Below are 18,078 nucleotides of genomic sequence, written 5' to 3' on the forward strand. Positions count from 1 at the left end.
ATTTGGAGAAAATAAATCTGTTGGGATTTGAAGGACAGCATGGAGGCAGGAAGACCTGGGAGCTGATGGACAGGTAGGGACTGAGCAAAGGGGAAATGCAGGGTCAGTGACCACGGAGTGGGCTCTGGACGCTGGGACAAAGAGGAGGAGACCTGAGGAACCAGCAGGGTGAAGGGGTGAGGTGCACCGGGTCCTATGGGGTTGTAGAAGCAGAAACCCCACCACTGGATCTTTAGGGGGTTACTTTTTCAATGCACATTGATGTAAAGTGACATGTTTTGCTTCATTCTCTCCCTAAATCAGGGTGATGATCCTTTGTGCATTTGAGAAACAAAAAAGTCCCCAGTCTGAATTCAACCAAAAGTTGCTCAATCAGGATGGGAACCAAAAATAATTTCATACTTCAAATTCGAGCCAATTCAATGGCGAACTTGAGCAATACCTTATTATTCAGACATATTTCAATACTTCGTTTTATTTTTGAGGTCTGTTACAGTCAGACATCACTGGGTGAAAATACCAGGGGCCTGGGGAAATTCCTTTCCAAGCCACAAATCTTGATGGCATCTGGGAGCAATCAGATCCCACTGCTCAAAGCTTACTCCTTGGGAATCTGGAGTAGGAGGCAAGAGTCTTGCTGCAGCATATGATGACGACTTCCTCTCAACTCAGTGGGCCACAGAGAGCCATAGAGGATTCTTGAGTAAGAGCATGGCAGGATCAAACCCAATTTTGAGGAGACTAGAATAGGGAAGGGGTGCTGTGGAGGATAGCTGATGGTGAGGAAAGATTTCAATTTCTGCCTTTTCCTCACTGAAAGCTGGTTCTGGTTTTGTCCCAGCCATAACTCATTCATCTAGTCAATAAGTATTGAATGCTGTCTACGTGTCAGGCACTGCTGTAAGAGGTCAGAGTTCGAGCCTGGGAGCTGGGTGTAGTCCCCAGGAAGTATGGCCAGGCTGGTGGGGCTACTTCCAGGCTTTCTTTCCTTGTCCTCCAAGAGTGTTAGCCCAGCTGGAAGCAGAGCCCGTTGAGGGCAGGCAGATGGTTGTTTCTGAAGCACCCCCAAAGCTCTGGAGACTCTAGGGGCTCCCTCTCAGCCTTCCTGGGTGGGGGTTGGGGCTAGCCCCAGGCTCATTGTCCCAAGAGCCAGCTCTCCCTTGCCCCCATAAGAGACCTCACTGAGTGTCAGGTGGGAAGTTGTGGGACATTCTGTGGCCTCCGGTGCCGGGGATGTTTATTCTCCCAGCAGATGGAGGGTGAGAAAGGGAAGGAAAGGTGTGGCAACCCACCCCATTCTCATCAGCCGCGTCATCTGAGATGGGGAGGGCTCCAAGCACCCAGGTAGGGGCAGGGGCAACGGTCAGATGGGTGGACGCGGAGCCTGCCTCCCGGGTCGGTGGTGACTCGGGTCACCGGGCTCCCCACCTGCCGGCAGCGCAAGGAGCTGGAGCAGCGCAGCCCACGTGCCCAGCCTCCCGCCTCTGACTTCGCCTGATAACAAACCAGAAACTGACCTGGGCCTGGGCCCGCTAAGAGGCGTCGCCAGAGGGGCAGTCGCGAGCAGAGGGCGCCGGCAGCCAGCAGGCAGGTGAGTGGGAGCCGCGGTGGTGGCCAGGGGAGGATGTGAGAGGGGCCCCGCGGGCTCCCCAGGCCCTGGGGCCGCGGGGCTCAGGAAGCCGGCGGGCGGCAGGAAGCCAGCTGTGCCTGCCTCCAGGCAGTGCTCCTGACAGGCAGAGCACTGGGTAGAGGCTGCCGGGTGGTGGCCCGAGTGGGCCCTGAGTGATGCTCCCGCCCCCGCCTGCCCTCTCCAGTGTGTCTCAGGGTCCTGATGAGACATGGCAAGTGGCACCGACGTGGTGGCCATTGACTGTGAGATGGTGGGCGTGGGGCCCAGTCGGAAGAGCGGCTTGGCCCGCTGCAGCCTCGTGGACCTCCACGGCACCGTGCTCTACGACAAGTTCATCCGGCCCGAGGGGGAGATCACTGACTACAGGACCCAGGTCAGCGGGATCACGCCTCGGCACATGGAGCAGGCCACGCCGTTCGCCGTGGCCAGGCTGGAGGTGAGTGGAGGGCTGTCTGCCAGCCAGGCTGGGCGGCGGGGAGGCTGCGGACCCCTGCGTGTCTGCACACACATGCACGCACATGCACACTTCCCGGGCACCTTCCCTAGGCGCCAGATCTGTGACCCATGACCCCAGCCACGACAGATCCCCTCCACCTCTGCGTGAAGGAGCACTCGGGCTTCGAGAACCCTATCAGGGTCTCCTTCAGATCCGAGAAGGCCTCCTGCCCTCAGACAGCCTTAGACTCACATCTGGGAGCAGCGTTCAGGGCGTCCGGTCCACCTTCCTGGGCTGCTCATGGGGAAACTGGGTTCTGCTTGATGTTCCCATGGGGGGATTCCTTCTCTACCCTGGGTTGGCCCCAGCAAGGAAATGAGGAAATGTGGTCTCACTGGCTGGGCCCTTGGCGGGGGCTCCCGGTCTTGAAAAACAGGCTGGAGTCCCTGGGCTGAGGGGAAGAGCTTGCACTCACACCCACCATGGACCTTCCGTCAGTTTGAGGTCGGTATGCGGCCCCAAGATCTCCCACCATCTTGCCTCACCTTGTGATAACTTTTTCAGGTCCCAGTTTCTGTTTCTATTTCTCTGAGTCACTAGATGGAAAGTAAACTCAACCCGTCTTGCACTAGCTTGAGTCACTTCTGGGAAGGTTTAGAAGGGCGAGTCAGCGCATTGGTTTCTAGGCTTGGGGGAAGTCCCAGAGGAACGCCGACTGGGGCTGGTCCCGACTGCACGCCCCACACGTGTGCCAGGCTCCACGCTCGGGATAAACATCAAACATAACAATAGCTCCCGTTTCCTGAGCAATGGCCGGACCTCCTTCACGCCTCATGGGACAGCCCTCCAGGATGGTTTTCAGGAGCTGTAATCTCAGAGTTAGAGGGCCAGTCTTGAACCCTGGCCGCTGACATAGCAGCTCAGTTACCCTGGGCAAGTTCCTTGGGCAGCCTCTCCGTGTACCCAGCTTCCTGCACCTGTAAAAGATTACTGGGTATAATAATAGCAGCGACTTCATAGGATTGTTGTGAGGATTGAGAACGTGCCTAGAGAGAGTGCCTGTGTAAGGACTCCAGAAACGTCAGCTGATACGATCGTCTGTTATCCCCATATTAGAGATGTGGAAACTGAGACCCCCTTGAACCAAGTGTATTGGTTTGCTAGGGCCACCGCAGCAAAGTACCATGGCCTGGGGCCTCAAACAACAGAAATGTATTGTCCCATCATCCTGGAGGGTGGAAGTCAGAGCTCAAGGTGTAAGCAGGGTTGCTTCCTTCTGAGGCCCTGCGGGAGAATCCATGCTGCGTCTCTCTCCCAGCTTCTGGGGGCTGGCTGGCAGTCTTCTGTTTCTTGGCTTGTAGAAGCATCACCCCAATCTCTGCCTTCAGTCCGTGTGGTGTTCTCCTGGTGTGCACATTCTGTGGCCCCCTCTTGCCCATTTATAAGGACACCAATCATATTGTATCAGGGTCCACCCTGATGGCCTCTGCTGATTACATCTGCAATGACCCTATTTCCAAATAAGTCACATTTTCAGGGACTGGGAGTGAGGATTTCAACATATGAATGGAGGTGGCAGAGGGCAGGGAGGGCGGGAGGACACAATTCAACCCATTAACACTAAGTGACTCCCAAAGGTCCAGATAACTAGAGGGGTCAGGACTCAGAAGTCAGGCTCATGCCTCAAGGGCTGTGTGTCCAGTAGGGGGCTGCCAAGCTGCATGTGGCTATGAGCCCCCAAAAGTGGCTGGTCTGAACCGTGATGTGCTGTAAGTATAAAATGTGCATGGGATTTCAGAGATTTGTTTTGCTTTGCTTGTTTGTTTTATTTATTCATGAGAGACACAGAGAGAGGCAGAGAGATAGGCAGAGGGAGAAGCAGGCTCCCTGCAGGGAGCACGATGTGGGACTCGATCCCAGGACCTGAGCCGAAGGCAGACGCTCAACCACTGAGCCACCCAGACGTCCCAATTTCAGAGATTTGTATCAAAAAATTCATAAGAGGTCTCAATAATCTTTTATATCAATTACATGTTACAATTATAGTATTTGACAATATTAGGTTAAATAAAACATTCAAACTAATTTCACCTATTTTTACCTTTTTCAATATGGTGATCAGATGATTTAAAATTACATATGTGGCTCACAATATATGTCTACTGGACAATGCTGTTCTATAGGGACTATGAGGAGGCCAGGAGCCCAGAGCCGGGGGTACAGTAATCAGTTAGGGTCTAGAAAGACTCCATGAGACTGGTGGTTTTCGAAGGGGTGGGAGGAGTCCATGTCTGCAACCCAGTGGGCCACAGAGAGCCATGGGAGATCCTTGAGCAAGAGGATAGCAGGATCGAACCCAAGTTTTGAGAAGACTAGAATTGGGCGGGGGGGGGGGGGGGGCTGTGGAGGATAGATGGTAGTGAGGAAAGAAATATCAATAGGGAGTGAGTCAGAGCCCCTGGGGAGCCATCAGCAGGGGCAGAGAATGCTAGGATGGAGGTGGTCAAAGGGGTTGGGTGTTCAGGTGTCAACGGGAGGCCCAGGGACATGGCAGGAGCTCCTCACACTCAGATCCCCACTGAGCAGTCAGCTGGACTACATGTGCCCGTCCTTCCTCCTTGTCTCCGCAGTCCCTCCCCGCCCCCCGTCCCTGGCAGAGTGGCAGGAAGGGCAGGAGAGCCCAGAGCATGCCTTGGAGCCCTGGCCTGGGCACTGGGATGCCTAGGCGCCCATCCAGATTTGGTGCAGAATGCTTTGTATCTCAGGCGGAGGTCGTGCTAGGCCTGATACTTCAGGTGTGTCACTCGGAGCCCTGCCCCGAGTAGGCACTGAGCAGCCATTCAAAGGGCGAACCAAGAATCTACAGACTGGCCAGACCATTGAACCACATCTGGGGGTTTACATTTCCTGCTCCGTCACTCACTGGTTTGTGTGACCTTTGGCAAGTTATCAAACCTTTCTGAACCTGTTTGTCAGTGACAGGGAGTGCTAATGCCTCCTCCCTGGCCTCATGTACACTGGATTCAGTGATGTGGCCTGTCGCACTAAGCACAGTGCCCGGCCCATGGCTGACGGTCACCAACTGTGCCCGTGGAGGAAGGAGGGCGCACACCCAGATTATACGTCTGAGTCCCCTTTCTGACCTCCCTTGAGAACTGTGGTCTTAGGTTCTGGCTCTCCTTTTCTGCCTAACAGCAGGTATGCTGGCCGTCAATCTCTCCTACCCCAGTGGCAGACAGGCTTTCCCCGGCCTGGCTGGGATCACAGCCTCCCCATTCCACTGTTCAAGTATCTCTCGTGGCTCCCTGTTGGCCAAGGTCACCAGCACAATGCTCACGGACCTCCAAACCCTACCGGCCTGCCTTTGCTGCCTTCCCTCACAGCTCAGCCATCATCCAGCCTGTGCTTCTGCCACACCCCTACTCTCCCCCGGCCCCCAACCCTGCCCCTACATCTGACAGCATCCTTGCAGGCCCAGGCCAGAGGAGTCCTTCCTGATGCTTCCCTGCCCTGTCCCCCATCCCCGCCTCCCTGCATGGGGGCCCGCAGTGGGGGCCTCTTGTTTTCCTTGCAGTGGCTCTTGGACTTTAATGCTTGCCTGTCCACACATGGCCTGCCTGGTTCCACGTTCCTCTGATGTATTTTATTCTGCCCCCAGACGGGATGGTATACTTTGTGCACAGAAGGTACCCTGAGAATGTTTGTGGGGTTGCAGTTGAACTGATTTTCACAAAATACAGGAGCTCTGGTAGCTGCGTGGAACAAAACTGCCTCTGGCCTCATGCTGGCCTTTGCTGTCAAGACACAGTGATACACACATAGCTCAGGAAAGGGGGGGAAGTGCAAGCACACAGTCTTTAGACTTGCATGGACGTGGGTCTCTGTCCTCTGGCTTGTTGCTAAACTGCTCTGGGCCCTTCAGTAGGAGCATCTGTGACATGCAGGGTGAAGCAGCTCAGGTGTCTATATCCAGCACCACATCCTGGCACTGTTCTGAGGACTTTCCATGCACCTCTGCCTTTGGTCCCCACAACAACCTTGCCATAGGGCACTGAGATTGTGCACGGGATCCCACCACTCCCTTATTTCTTCTTTACTTTTATTTTTTGTAAAGTGGTTACATTACTTATATATGGAAAGTTACCGCCTGTTATCTTCTGAAACCTCTAGGTCTGACCATCATCTAGAGCCGCAGTTCCCAATGTGGAGTGGTTTTGCTCCCCAAGGGACATTTAGCAATATCTGGAGACATTTATGGTTGTCATAAGTGGGGCAAGGGGCCTGCTACTGACATCCAGTGGGGAGAGTACTGTGATGGTGCTAAACCATCCTATAATGCTCGGGACTGCCCCTGCCCTGGCCACACACACACTGAAGAAGTATCGACAGTGCTGAAGTTGAGAAACTGGTCTATAGAGCCCCACAAATCAGGGTGTCAGTGTGGGAGAGAACCCATGAGGAGACTGAAGTCCAGAGAGGGCAGCAACTTATTTAAGGACACACAGCAAGCTGTAACACAATTCAGTGTTCAGATATGGGGCTCTCACCTGGTGGCGAATGCTGGTTTTTTGGGTTTTGTTTTTTTCTTTCCTAACAGTAATTTTTAATAGCTTGTAGTTTATTTTTGTAAGTTAATGCTCTTTTAATGTTAACCCAGTATGCCAAGTAGCATTTACCCATGACCAGGACCAGGGACCGATAATTACATTTTTAGTTGGCAAACAAACTAGCTGAACCCCATGAAGCTTCTTGGTTTAGGAGGGAAATGCAGACAGAAGGGAGGCCGCAGTAGCCTCCTGCAGCTGTTTCCAATACAGCCGCCTTGCCTGGGCCAAGTGCCCTGTTGGGGCCCTGCCACTGGGCGGGTGTTTCTGGGCCCAGATGAAAGAGGATGACTTCACCATCCAGGATACCCCAAGCATACGCAGCCTTGTGGGATGCGGTCACACGCTGGGTGGGGGCACCTGCAGAGCAGGGCACGGGACAGGAGGGAAGAGGGGACTGGGCCACTCTTAAGGGTGACAGTGGGGCCCGGCCCTCTGGATTTTTAACAAGGGCCCCAGGTGATTTTCCTGATCAGGCTCAGCTGGGGAATACCTGGAAGGAGCGTGGGTATGCAGCAGAAGGACACTACAGGCCCTGCTCCTGCCTGCCATGTGACTTGGGCACATGCCACTCTGCACCCTCCTTTCCCTGTTGGTAAGATGGTGTGATCATCCCGGCCTCACAGGTGCCACATCCTGCTTCAGGAAGGCTTCACTGAGAGCTGACCCGTGCCCAGCACTGTCCTCAGCTCCGACAGTAGTAACGCTGAACTAGAACCAGGTTCTTGGTGGTGGTGGTGGTGGGGTAACCATGACAACTACAAAGACAGTGGCAGGGGCGGGCAGATCCGGACACCTCACTGCAGCTCTCAAGTCACCAGCCGTGTCACCTGGACAAGCCTCTCAACCCCTCTGACCCCCAAGCCCCTCTTCTGTGGCATGGGAATCAGAATACTCTGTGTCAAGAGGTTCCTGGGGGAGGAAAGTCCCTGGCCCATCACTGGCGGGTAGAGCAGACGGGTGAACGTCCCTTCTCTTCCTCACTCAACTCTCTCCAGGAATTTGAGACACTCCCTCCACCCCCCTTCCTGTGCTGTACACACCTGCTTCCCCACGCTGACTCAGGGCAGGTCCCGCCAGCTGGTGCCTTCTCCCTGTCCCCGGGCTCCAGCAGGCCCCCCCACTTCCCTCCCTAGCCCTGCCTCAGAAAGTCAGCAGAGCCCTGGCTGCTGAGGGACCCCTGGAGCCTCAGCTCTCCAGGCCTTGACCTTATAGGTGGGAAAACAGGAGCCTAGACATGGTCTTTAACCTCTCGGAGAGCGCACAGCAAATGCTGGCTGTCTCTCCCTGCCCAGAGCCCAGCATCTTTGGTCTGAAAAGTTGCCAGCATCTCTCTCTCTCTGCCAAATAGTCTTCTCTTTTCCCTGCTTCCTGTTCCTTCTGCTTGTCGACCCCTCGTATTTCGTTTGTGTCATCATGGGTCCCATGGGGATTCCCGTAGTGACCTCCCCGCTTGCCTCCTGGGACCTGCGGGCTCAGGAAGTGATGAAGTTCCCAGGAATGTGCCTCACAGTGACTCAATCCTCTTGTGCCTGGGACCTGTGGCTGTCGTGGCTGCCGCTTCTGGGATGGCAGACAGTCCCTCAGGGCTTTGTGGGAACTGGGCCTGAGCCAGCTCCCTGTCGGTCAGGGAAAACAGGCCAGATTGTTCAGGAACTTAAAAGATATCAGCAAAAAAAGGCACATGACCCATGGCCGCCCAGCATGGCCCTGGACCTGGTGCATGCTGCCCTTCCCCCAGGTGCCAGCAGGTGCACTTTGCTCCACACAGAGGACTGGAGCTGCTGCCCAGGGCGTGTACCCTCACCACTCACGTGACCCCTAGATCTGCAGCATCAGCGCCAGCTGTAGAAATTCGAAGTTCAGAATCCCCAATTTCTGGGGCTTCTCCAGGTGATGCCTTGGCCCAAGTGGGAGCAGCCCTGGTGTCCGTCCGACAAGCACAGCTTCAGTCCTCAAGCGAGCCTCCCCAGTCCCTAGGCTGACTGTGGGCTCTGTTCAGCAGTGGCCCCGATGAAACCATGGAACACTGTAGGGAGTGACGGGCAGGCTGGTGACATTGCCTGTTGCCTGTAGATGGACAGACCCTGCTACCACCAATGTGATCATGATGTGGCAAGTCACCTTGTGTCTCTGAGCCTTGGCTTCTTCTTCTGTAGAGTGGCCACAGTGATCCTGTGATCGCCAAGGGAGAGCATATAATGCCCCATGTGATGTCCCAGGAGGCCACTAGAAGTAAAAGCAGGGCATGGGAGGATATTTACCATGTAAGTAGTCTCCTTGCTCAGGCATAGAAGCTACTGGAGACCCATCCAAGGGGAGGCTTGAGCCCCAAGCTGCCCCTCCAGCTGGGGCCTGATACAGCTCCCCCCTAGTTCCCTCTCCCATTCTCTCCAATGGCAGCCAAGGTAAAGAAAAAGGAGTGGCCCATGTGGCCTGAGATAGGAGGTTGTCCACAGGACCACCTTGGAGACGGAGTCAGGAGGGAGGCAAGATGGCAGGCCTGGGCACTTGAGAGGGGACTTTAGGGGTTGCTCCTCAAAGCTCAGCGGCTTGGCTGGCAGAGGCCTGGAGCAGGCCTGCTCTAAGTGTGGCGGTGACAAGCAGCCTGCTGGCTTTGAAGGCTGGCTCTGCCACTAACTCACTCACTAGCTATGTCACGGCCCCGGTTATCTAATGGTGCTTAGCAAATCACCTCTAAACATAGTGCTTTAAACAATGTCAATATTTACTTTGCTCATGCATCTGCAATCTGGACAGGGCTCGGCAGATGGGGCCAGCTGGTCGGCTGAAGCGTCCCGCAGGCCCGGAGCTGGGATCACCGGGAGGTTCGTCAGCCCACCTGGCCAGTGGCTTCTCTCTACCAGAAGGCCCAGCTCTCTACCAGCTCTCTACCTCCAGCTCTCTACCTCCGTGTGTCTTTCCAGCAGGGTGGCTTCGGGGGACCTGGGAGCTGCTGGGGTGCTGGCCACATAGGCTGACCTATAGTCATTGGAGGCGAGGGGGCTTGAGCTTCATCTTTGGAGAGAGGAGCTGCCAAGGAATCTGAGAACTTGCTTTAAAATCCGCAAATTATTTCACTTTCTCGGTGCTTCGGTTTTTCCCAGCTGCAAAATTTCAATTAAATACAGGCCTCTCTCATCGCTGCCTTGGCTTCCTATGGCTGCTGTAACAACACCATAAACTGAGTGGTCCAAAGCCCCACAGGTGTGTTGAGTTGCGCGGTTCCACAGTTCAAAGTCTGGCACGGGTCTCGGGGCTGGAATCAAGGTGTAGGCAGGGCTGTGTTCCCTTCTGATAGCTCTGTGGGAGAGTGCGCTTCCTGGCCTTACCAACCTGTAGAGCCCCCTTCCTCCCTCTTCAAGACCAGCAGCTGCATGTCAGGTCCTCAGGGCAAACCACTGACCTCCATACAGAAGAGCCGTTGCCATATGTTGGGTGCACGCAGGTGATGGCGGTGATGGCCCTGTTGGGAGGTCCTCTTCAGCCTGAAGCTTGTATGCAACTGTAACTTTCCTCTGCCAAGCAATGGGTTCACAGAGTCTGGGATTAGGGCATGGGCATCTTTCGGAGGTCATTATTCTGCCTGCCACAGTGGGCTTGTTGAAAAGATTAGAGGATATAAAGTATGTGACGTACTTAGGTGAGTGCCTGGCACAGGGGACATGCTTAGTAGGGGCCATAGCTATCGCATGGGGAAGCCACTGAAGGAGTCATCAGGACATGCCTTTAGCATGGACCCAAACCATTGAGTGAGAGGAGAGGCCTGGTCCAGTCTTCTCATTTTATAGATGATAGGTTTGAAGCCCAGAGAGGGAGGTCAGATTGCTGAAAGTCACACAGCACGTCGAGGAGGGGCTGTTTCCTGTCAGTAGCCCCAGACCCGTCCGGAGGACCCTGCGTGATGTGTGTGCTGCGTGTCTCCCTGGCCAGATCCTGCAGCTCCTGGAAGGCAAGCTGGTGGTGGGTCACGACCTGAAGCATGACTTCCAGGCCCTGAAAGAGAACATGAGCAACTACGCCATCTATGACACATCCACCGACAGGCTGCTGTGGCGGGAAGCCAACCTACAGAACTGCAGGCGCGTCTCTCTCCGGGTGCTCAGTGAGCGCCTCCTTGGGCGGCGCATCCAGGTGAGCATCCCCCTGACTTCCCACCAGGGTGCCAATGTCTTCCAGTGGTCCAGAACCAACATGCGGCCCCAAAGATGCTCTGTCTCCCCCACAGTCATGAGAGGCTGTATGCTTGCCAGCAAGGAGGGGTCCTGGCTTCAGGCTCCCTGGGCACCAGGCCCCAGGCCAGGACCAGAGTACGGTGGTTTATTCAAGAGGAGACCCTGGGACACACGGTAGAGCGAGGATAAGAGGCAGTGAAGGGAAACCACCCAAGAAAGTTTTCATTTGTTTTTAAACTCAAGCCAGTGACTCTGGGGATAACTGAGGTTTAATTCCACTGCGGGCCTCTGGGCAATCCCACAGAGCTCCGATGCATGCAGGGAGCAGAGGTACTGACACACATCCCGTCAGGCATGGCTGCTGCTGCTGCTGCCCATTCCTCAGCACTCGAAGTCTCTGGCAAGCCCCAGGCAAAGGCGCATGGGCACTGGTGCTTGGGAGATCACTGAGGTGGCAGGGCCGAGGGAGGTGGGCCACACCCTAGCAGGAGCAGCTCCACGTGAAGGCCTCCCCTGTCAACAGATATTTATCAACACCTACTCTGGGCCCGGTTGGATGAGATGCTGGATCTCCAGGACTAGGCCCTGTGCTTGAGCAACTCTAGGTTGCAGGGAGGGCAGCCCATTAGCCCAAAGACATGAAGGATATATGGCAGGTTTGCACATGTCCAAAAGGTGAGCCTTAGAAGGGGAGACCTTCCAAGGAGACCTTCCTGAGACCTTGAGGAGAGCAGAGCAGGAGCCCCAGCCTGAGGTGTGAGGCACTGCTTGTCTAGGTGACCCGGAATTGTGTGGGTCTCAGGGAATGGGCCTGAACTGGGGCCCCTCCATCAGCCTGGTGGACACAGGACCAAGGACACAATGGTTAGCATGTGGGTTCACTGAAGTGCTGAGCAAGTGGCACTTTAGAAACATCATTTTGACATATTTTTTTTTATATTTGCCTGGTGCCCTGGAGCTCCCTATGTGTCTGACAGCAAGTCTGCAGCACCCCCTTCCCTGCGCCGGATGATAAGCACCTTGAGGGCATAGCCTGGTTCTCTGGAAGCTGGAAGGTGGATACCTGGCCATGCCTGGGCCTTGTGTCCTAGCTCAGGGGCCAACAGGTAGAAGCCAGGCCTGCTCCCGCCACCTGCTGAGTCCACGGTGTCCAAAGCCTGGGGAGACTTACCCACCTCAGGGCCTTGGAAACCGGGGTGTGAGTAGGGGAAGGCCCCGATCACACGGGGTCTCTGCATTCAGCCCACCCCAATACCCCCCTCTGTACATGTGTCTACAGAACAGCCGCTTTGGGCACAGCTCGGTGGAAGACGCCAAGGCAGCGATGGAGCTTTACCGACTCTCCCGGCGAATTCGAGCCCGCTGAGGGCTGCCCACCTGGTGCTCCAGGACAGGAGCTCCCTTCGGCCCCTTCCACAGGAACTTCCCCATGGTCTTGGCCTCTTCAAGACAACAACTCCCTTGCTTTTGGGAAATGCATATTTTGTGGTAAAATAGCTATTTTTTCTACTCCATCACTGGTTGCTCCTCTTGCCTTTCTCTGAGCTGGATAAGGGTGATGGGCCCCAGTCTGTGTGATGCTTAGAGGACAATGAAGACTGAGCTGGAATGGGGGCCATTTCCTCAATAATGAATTCTGTGCATCCAAGAAGACACTGGAGGGATCTGGGTGGCATGCAACTAAACCCTTGCCTCTGCCTCCTTTTTCCTGTTGCACTGATGCTCAGGGGAGTGACACCTGGCTCAGAGGTCCCTGTGTGCCATCTTGAAATGGGTGCCACGGCACTGGTGAGCTCTGAAGCCAAGGTGTAAACAATGTGGCCTGAGAATTCAGCAAGTCATCCCTCCTCTTGTAAAATGGGGAAGCAAAGCGAGTGGATTTTGAAATCAGAATTAGGTTAGAGTCCTAGTTCTTTTTTTTTTTTTAATTTTTTTTATTCATTTATTTATGATAGTCACAGAGAGAGAGAGAGAGAGAGGGGCAGAGACACAGGCAGAGGGAGAAGCAGGCTCCATGCACCGGGAGCCCGACGTGGGATTCGATCCCGGGTCTCCAGGATCGTGCCCTGGGCCAAAGGCAGGCGCCAAACCGCTGCGCCACCCAGGGATCCCTAGAGTCCTAGTTCTGCCATTTAGTAGCTAGAGTGAGTTACTTAGCCTCTCTATGCCTCAGTGTCTCCATCTGTAAAATGGGGAATTCTAACAGTCCACAGGGTTCTTGTGAGATGTTGCATACAAAGCCCCCAGCACCATGCCTGTCAGAGCTTAGGTACCCAGGAAATGTCAGTAACGGGCAGTTATTGTTTGCATCACTCACTGGTCTAGGAGAACCCCGGGGAGAGCAGCTGCATTCCGACATGGAACCCAGCCCTCTGAAGGAAGGGCATGCACAGCATGTGGGGAGAAGGGTCCACATCAGAGCAGTGACTGCTCGTTAGAAGCAGCTGCAGAGCTGTTATTGTAATAAGTTGCCCAGGTGCCTTGTAACCTGTGTGTGGGGAGGTAGGGGGGGCGGGCAGGTAATTCTGATGCCCAGGACATTTGAATCACCTGAGATGCCTTTTAAGCCACTCCAGGCCCTAAGCACAGTGTTCTCACACTGGAGCATCAACATCACCTGGACAGTCTGGACCCTACCCCCAGAATTTCCAATGTAGCAGGTAGGGGGTGGGGGATAGAGTCCCAGAATCCGCATTTCTCACAAGTTCCCCAGTGATTCTGACACTGCTGGTCCAGGACCACGCTTTGAGACCCACAGCTAAGCATCGGGTGTTGTGATGTACGGCCACAGTTGAGAGTCCCTGGCTTCCAGTCTGAGTACCACCAGGGTAGACACATGCTGCTGGTCCAGCCTTGACCCCTGCCATCTCCCCTGGCTGCCTGCTTATGCAGAGAGGTCCGCATCCCTGAAAACTGTGCCCTAAATAGCCTCACTACATAGACCAGAGACTCAGGGTGAGGTTAAGGACCCAAGGGATTCAAATCCAGGTTCCTCTGACCCCAAACTTGAGAGCTCTTCACTCAGACTGCCTTGTAAAGGCAGCGCCTCTCATGTGCCCAGGGACCTCTGGGGAGCCCGGAGTGCTCCCTCCCACGCCTGGGAGAGCGGGGAGGTGCAGCCTGCTCCCCTCACTGTTCTCTCCTGGGTGCGCTGCTGCCCCACCTGCTGTTGGACTTTCTGCGGCCGCCTTGCCTGGCTGAGACTGGCCACCAGGTGGTGCCCTTGGGCCGTCCGTCCGCCAGGGGGCCCCTAAGAACCAGCCCCGGACCCGGAACACTTAGGCATGAGACGGGAGGGGGGCTGCAGCGGGGACCCTGTAGGCCACCCCACTAACAGCTGAGCTAGAGTGACTTACAGCCCCGGCTCTCAGCCTCCCGGGCCAAAGTCCTTTCCACAGCGGCGACAGGCTGTGGGGTGAGCCAGGATTCCCAGAGATAAGGCCTTCCCCGAGGGAATTAACCCAGCTTCTGGCTTTCAGCGCTGGGGCTTGGGTGCCCCTCCCAGGTGGGCACCAAGGTGAGGGTCAGGACCCCGGGGGTGGGGCGTGTGCTGTGGGCGCCCACCACCTGCAGAGCCAGTACTCGGGTGTGGCAGAGTCACATAGGAGACACAGAGGTTGGTCCCCACGAGAGCACCAGCTTCAGAGTCAGGCTGACTTGGCGGTGTCTCGCCTCCGAGACAGCAGGTGCCCCAGCCGTCCTCGGGCAGAGGAGACGACGGAGATGTCATACACGGGGTGCCCGGCACCAGCTGGTGGGCGGTAGGGACCCGTGAATAGCACCCAGCGCTGGTGATCATAACAGAAATAAAGGCCTGCCGTGGGCTGCACCCTGGACTCCTGACCCACCTGGGTCCCAGCACACCTGGGGTTGTTGCCTGCCCGTGTCGGTGTCATTCAACGGGGTCGTGACGCTGGGAAGAGAGGAAGGTGATGTTTGCCGAGCGGCTGCTTTGTGACGAATTCTGCCGTCCGCAGCAGACCCGCTCCCGGAGGCCTAGACGAGCAGCTCAGAGAGCAGACCAGGTGGACACCCAGGAGCCCCGCTCCTGCCCAGGGGCTAGGTTCGGCCCTTGCACGGCTTCTGCCTCAGTCTCCTCATGTGTAAAATGGGAATATTAGCCCCGACTCCCACAGCTCTCAGGGAAGTGACACCGCCCTTCGATCTGCCTTCAGGTGGCATCTCCTTGCCCAGGAAGGCCACCCCTCCTGCTCTCCCACCCTCAGTTCTGGCAAGGGCAGTGGGGCTCCACCCAGGCACACGGGGAGGGAGGAGCCGGGCTTACACCGCCTTGCCTTCTGCTCTCTCCGTCCCGATTGCTTTAGCTGCCCCACTTTGCTCTCCACCGTCAGTTTCCAATCCCCCACCTCCCCAATCCCACCCCGCTTTTCTTCAGACCCACTGCCGCTAGCATTCTCCCCTGGGCCACCATCCTGGACCGGGGGGTCTGGGGGGTGCCCTTCCTCACTTTGTCTCTTCATCTCAGTTCACAGTACACCTGCTCAGGGTGCCCTTCCCAGGCCCTAAATACCCCCAGGGGACTAGCTCTGCTCTAAGGCAGGAAGGCCAGGTGAGGGATTCTGCCGTCCTGGGTATAAGACCCAGTCCCCAGAGACCACGATAGATCCCAACATAACAGCAGCTCAAGAAGGGGGAGGGGAGCGCGATGGTGCTCCCTGGCCAAGTGAAAGCTCTATCTGGCACCTCAGCCGGGGCAGGGCAACTCCCTGAGCCCATGGGAAGGTACTGCTGCCACCTCTTGTGCCAGGTGGGCCTACAGGTAAGCTGAGAGAAGGGGGAGTGTGGGCAGGGCCTCTTCTCCAAAGCTCCTGGGCGTGCCTGCCTAAGGGACCAGTCTAGGAAATAAAGGAGCGACTCAGGCCAGTGCAGAACTGGGAGGCCGTGTCTGGCTGGACTGGGCAGCTGCCACTCCGCCTCAGTGGCTTGTGGCCATGCAGACACGCTGACCAGCGGGGACATCTTCAGGACTGTGTCTGGCCCACGGGCCGCCAGTCTGAGACCTCAGCTCTGGTCCACCTGCCACCTGACTCCTTTTGATGGGGTGGCCCTGGACATGTCCAAAGACAGAATTCACTATCTTGAAAGCACGCCTGGGTGGGTCGGGGCCCCTGATGTGCAAGTGTCGGGCTTGCACCACTGAAGCTCCCGCCCGGGGTTACAGCCAATCCCACTTCCACATGGTGACCTGTCGCCCACCTTTAGATCGTCCTCACGTCTCTCACCCCTACCCTTTGAAGTCTTTGAATTTCTAGGCCCCCAGTTTCTTCAAAGGTTTCCCCTTCTCTGCCCACTCCCATCAGGCCTATTCTCAGTGGATTCTGAAGTGGGGGAAAAAGAGGCAAGGGAACCAGGACTCCATGGGGACAAAGGAATGAGTGGCGTCCTCAGGCCCAGGGCTGGATGTTCACACATATCTGGCAGAAGAATGCAGGTCCTCAGGATGGGGGCACTTTTTCGCCACCCAACCCTGAGGCATCAAGGAGAATTTGGAAGTGGCTGGGAACGACAGTCTCAGAATGGCCCCGCTTCACTGAGCCAGGCCCTTTTGCTCCTGGAGTGGGGCACTGGAAGGCTCTGGTGCCCCTCCCAAGCCCCTTAGCCCTCCCACCCCCCTTCGCCCGGCTCCGGCCTGAATGGATGAAAGTGCTTCTCTTCGGGGAAAGGATTCTCCGGCCCGGCCTGCTAACTGTTCAGGCGCTGGCCCGGCCCTGTCCAAAAGCCCGCTGTCTCCGAGGGTGAGGAGCCAGCCCAGTCGGGTTCCAACAGCCGTCAGAAGGCTGCCCGCTTCCTGCCCGGCGTGCTGCGGGCTGGGCCGGGCTCCGCCGCCAAGAGGCTTACTCACTCCTGGAACAATCTCCCCTCTATATGGAAAGAACATATGCTTTTCCTGCTGGGGGAAGAGAGAGGGCTTGGAGCAGCTTTGCCGAGACGTGTAGGAAAAGGCAAATGTTGGCCGGGCCCCAGCACCCTGATCTCAAACCGTGTGCTGTGTGTTCGGTGGCAGAACCCGTTGGCCTCTGTTCCCGGGGGCAGGGCAGGAGGCCCAGAGAATGCGAGTCTGGACCTAGGTTTCAGGACACTGGGCTCGTCCCTTGCTTGGGGTTGGGTGTCCCCATCTCTTTGTGTTCCGGTTCTGTCCTCCACTGTGTAGGGCTCAGGCGGAGGAAGAGGGACACAAACTCAGCTCTGCCAGCCAGTCCCAGCTCAGCACCCTGCACCCCCACCCCGCCACCAGCACGGTGTCCTCCAACGAGGGCTGTGGCACTCTGCTTGGCGGACCCCCACCCAAGACCCTCAAGTCTGAAAAAAGAGCTGATAAGTCCTGGCTGTTCAGATCTTACAGCACCCAGGACTAGCTGGAGTCTAAAGGAAGGAGGGGAAGATTTAAAATAAAAATTCTTTTGATATGAGCTAGCATCCTTCCTCTAAGGGACAGGAAAAGGCTGGAAGCAAGAGACCCAGGCTGGCACTCTTCAGCAGTGAGGAAGCCCCAGGAGCCTGGACGGCAGTGCAGCCACCGGAAGGGCGAGATGTGGCTGGCAGCAGGCTGGAGGCCAGCCCTGGCTCGGTTGCTTCCGGCCAGCGACTCCTGAGCTGGAGCCCCTCCGAGGTTCCAGTTCCTGATCTGTAGGTGGGGAAGTCATAATCACTACCTAGTGCAAGGGTCAGGGACATGGATGTGAAGTTCCGGGCGCAGACGGGTGCTCAGTGAAAGATCGCCTTAAACAAAGATGCATCGGGGCTCTGAACCGGGAAGGGGGACCTGGCCACCGGCAAGGGCTGAATGCAGGAGGGGGGATCCAGCTGTTTCTGGGTCCTCCAAGAAAGAGGCACGTTTTGTCCTGTCCTCTCGGGCCTGCCCCTTAAGCTATGAAACCTTCCAACTCAATAGATGATGCCTCCTGGGGTATAGCCAGTGTCTTAGCAGTCTGAGCCGCTCTAACAGAATGCCATAGACCGGGTGGCTTACATAACAGACTTTTATTTCTCACAATTCTTCAGGCTGGGAAAGAAGTCCAAGCTCCAGGTGGCAGCAGATCTGACATCTAGTGAGGGCTCTCTTCCTGGTTTGCAGACAGCTGTCTTCTTGCTGTGTCCTCACATGGTAGAGACAGAGCCAGCTCAGTCATGTCTCTGTTAAGGACATAGATCCCCTTCCCAAGGCTCCGCACTCATGACCTGACTCCCTCCTACAGCCCCACCACCAACACC

General features: G+C 56.2%; 1 protein-coding gene across 1 annotated transcript; it reads left to right on the top strand.

Annotated features, from left to right (window-relative positions):
• Positions 1 to 1,597: 1,597 nt before the first annotated feature.
• ISG20 (interferon stimulated exonuclease gene 20) lies at positions 1,598 to 12,359 on the top strand. Its single transcript, XM_077871861.1, has 3 exons — positions 1,598 to 2,066; positions 10,604 to 10,804; positions 12,125 to 12,359. Exons 1-3 carry the CDS (start codon positions 1,839 to 1,841, stop codon positions 12,209 to 12,211), a joined length of 516 nt encoding a protein of 171 aa, XP_077727987.1. The 5' UTR covers positions 1,598 to 1,838; the 3' UTR covers positions 12,212 to 12,359.
• The last annotated feature ends 5,719 nt before the right edge of the window (positions 12,360 to 18,078 follow it).

The sequence above is a fragment of the Canis aureus genome, chromosome 2, assembly GCF_053574225.1.
Source record: "Canis aureus isolate CA01 chromosome 2, VMU_Caureus_v.1.0, whole genome shotgun sequence".
Classification (NCBI taxonomy): domain Eukaryota; kingdom Metazoa; phylum Chordata; class Mammalia; order Carnivora; family Canidae; genus Canis; species Canis aureus.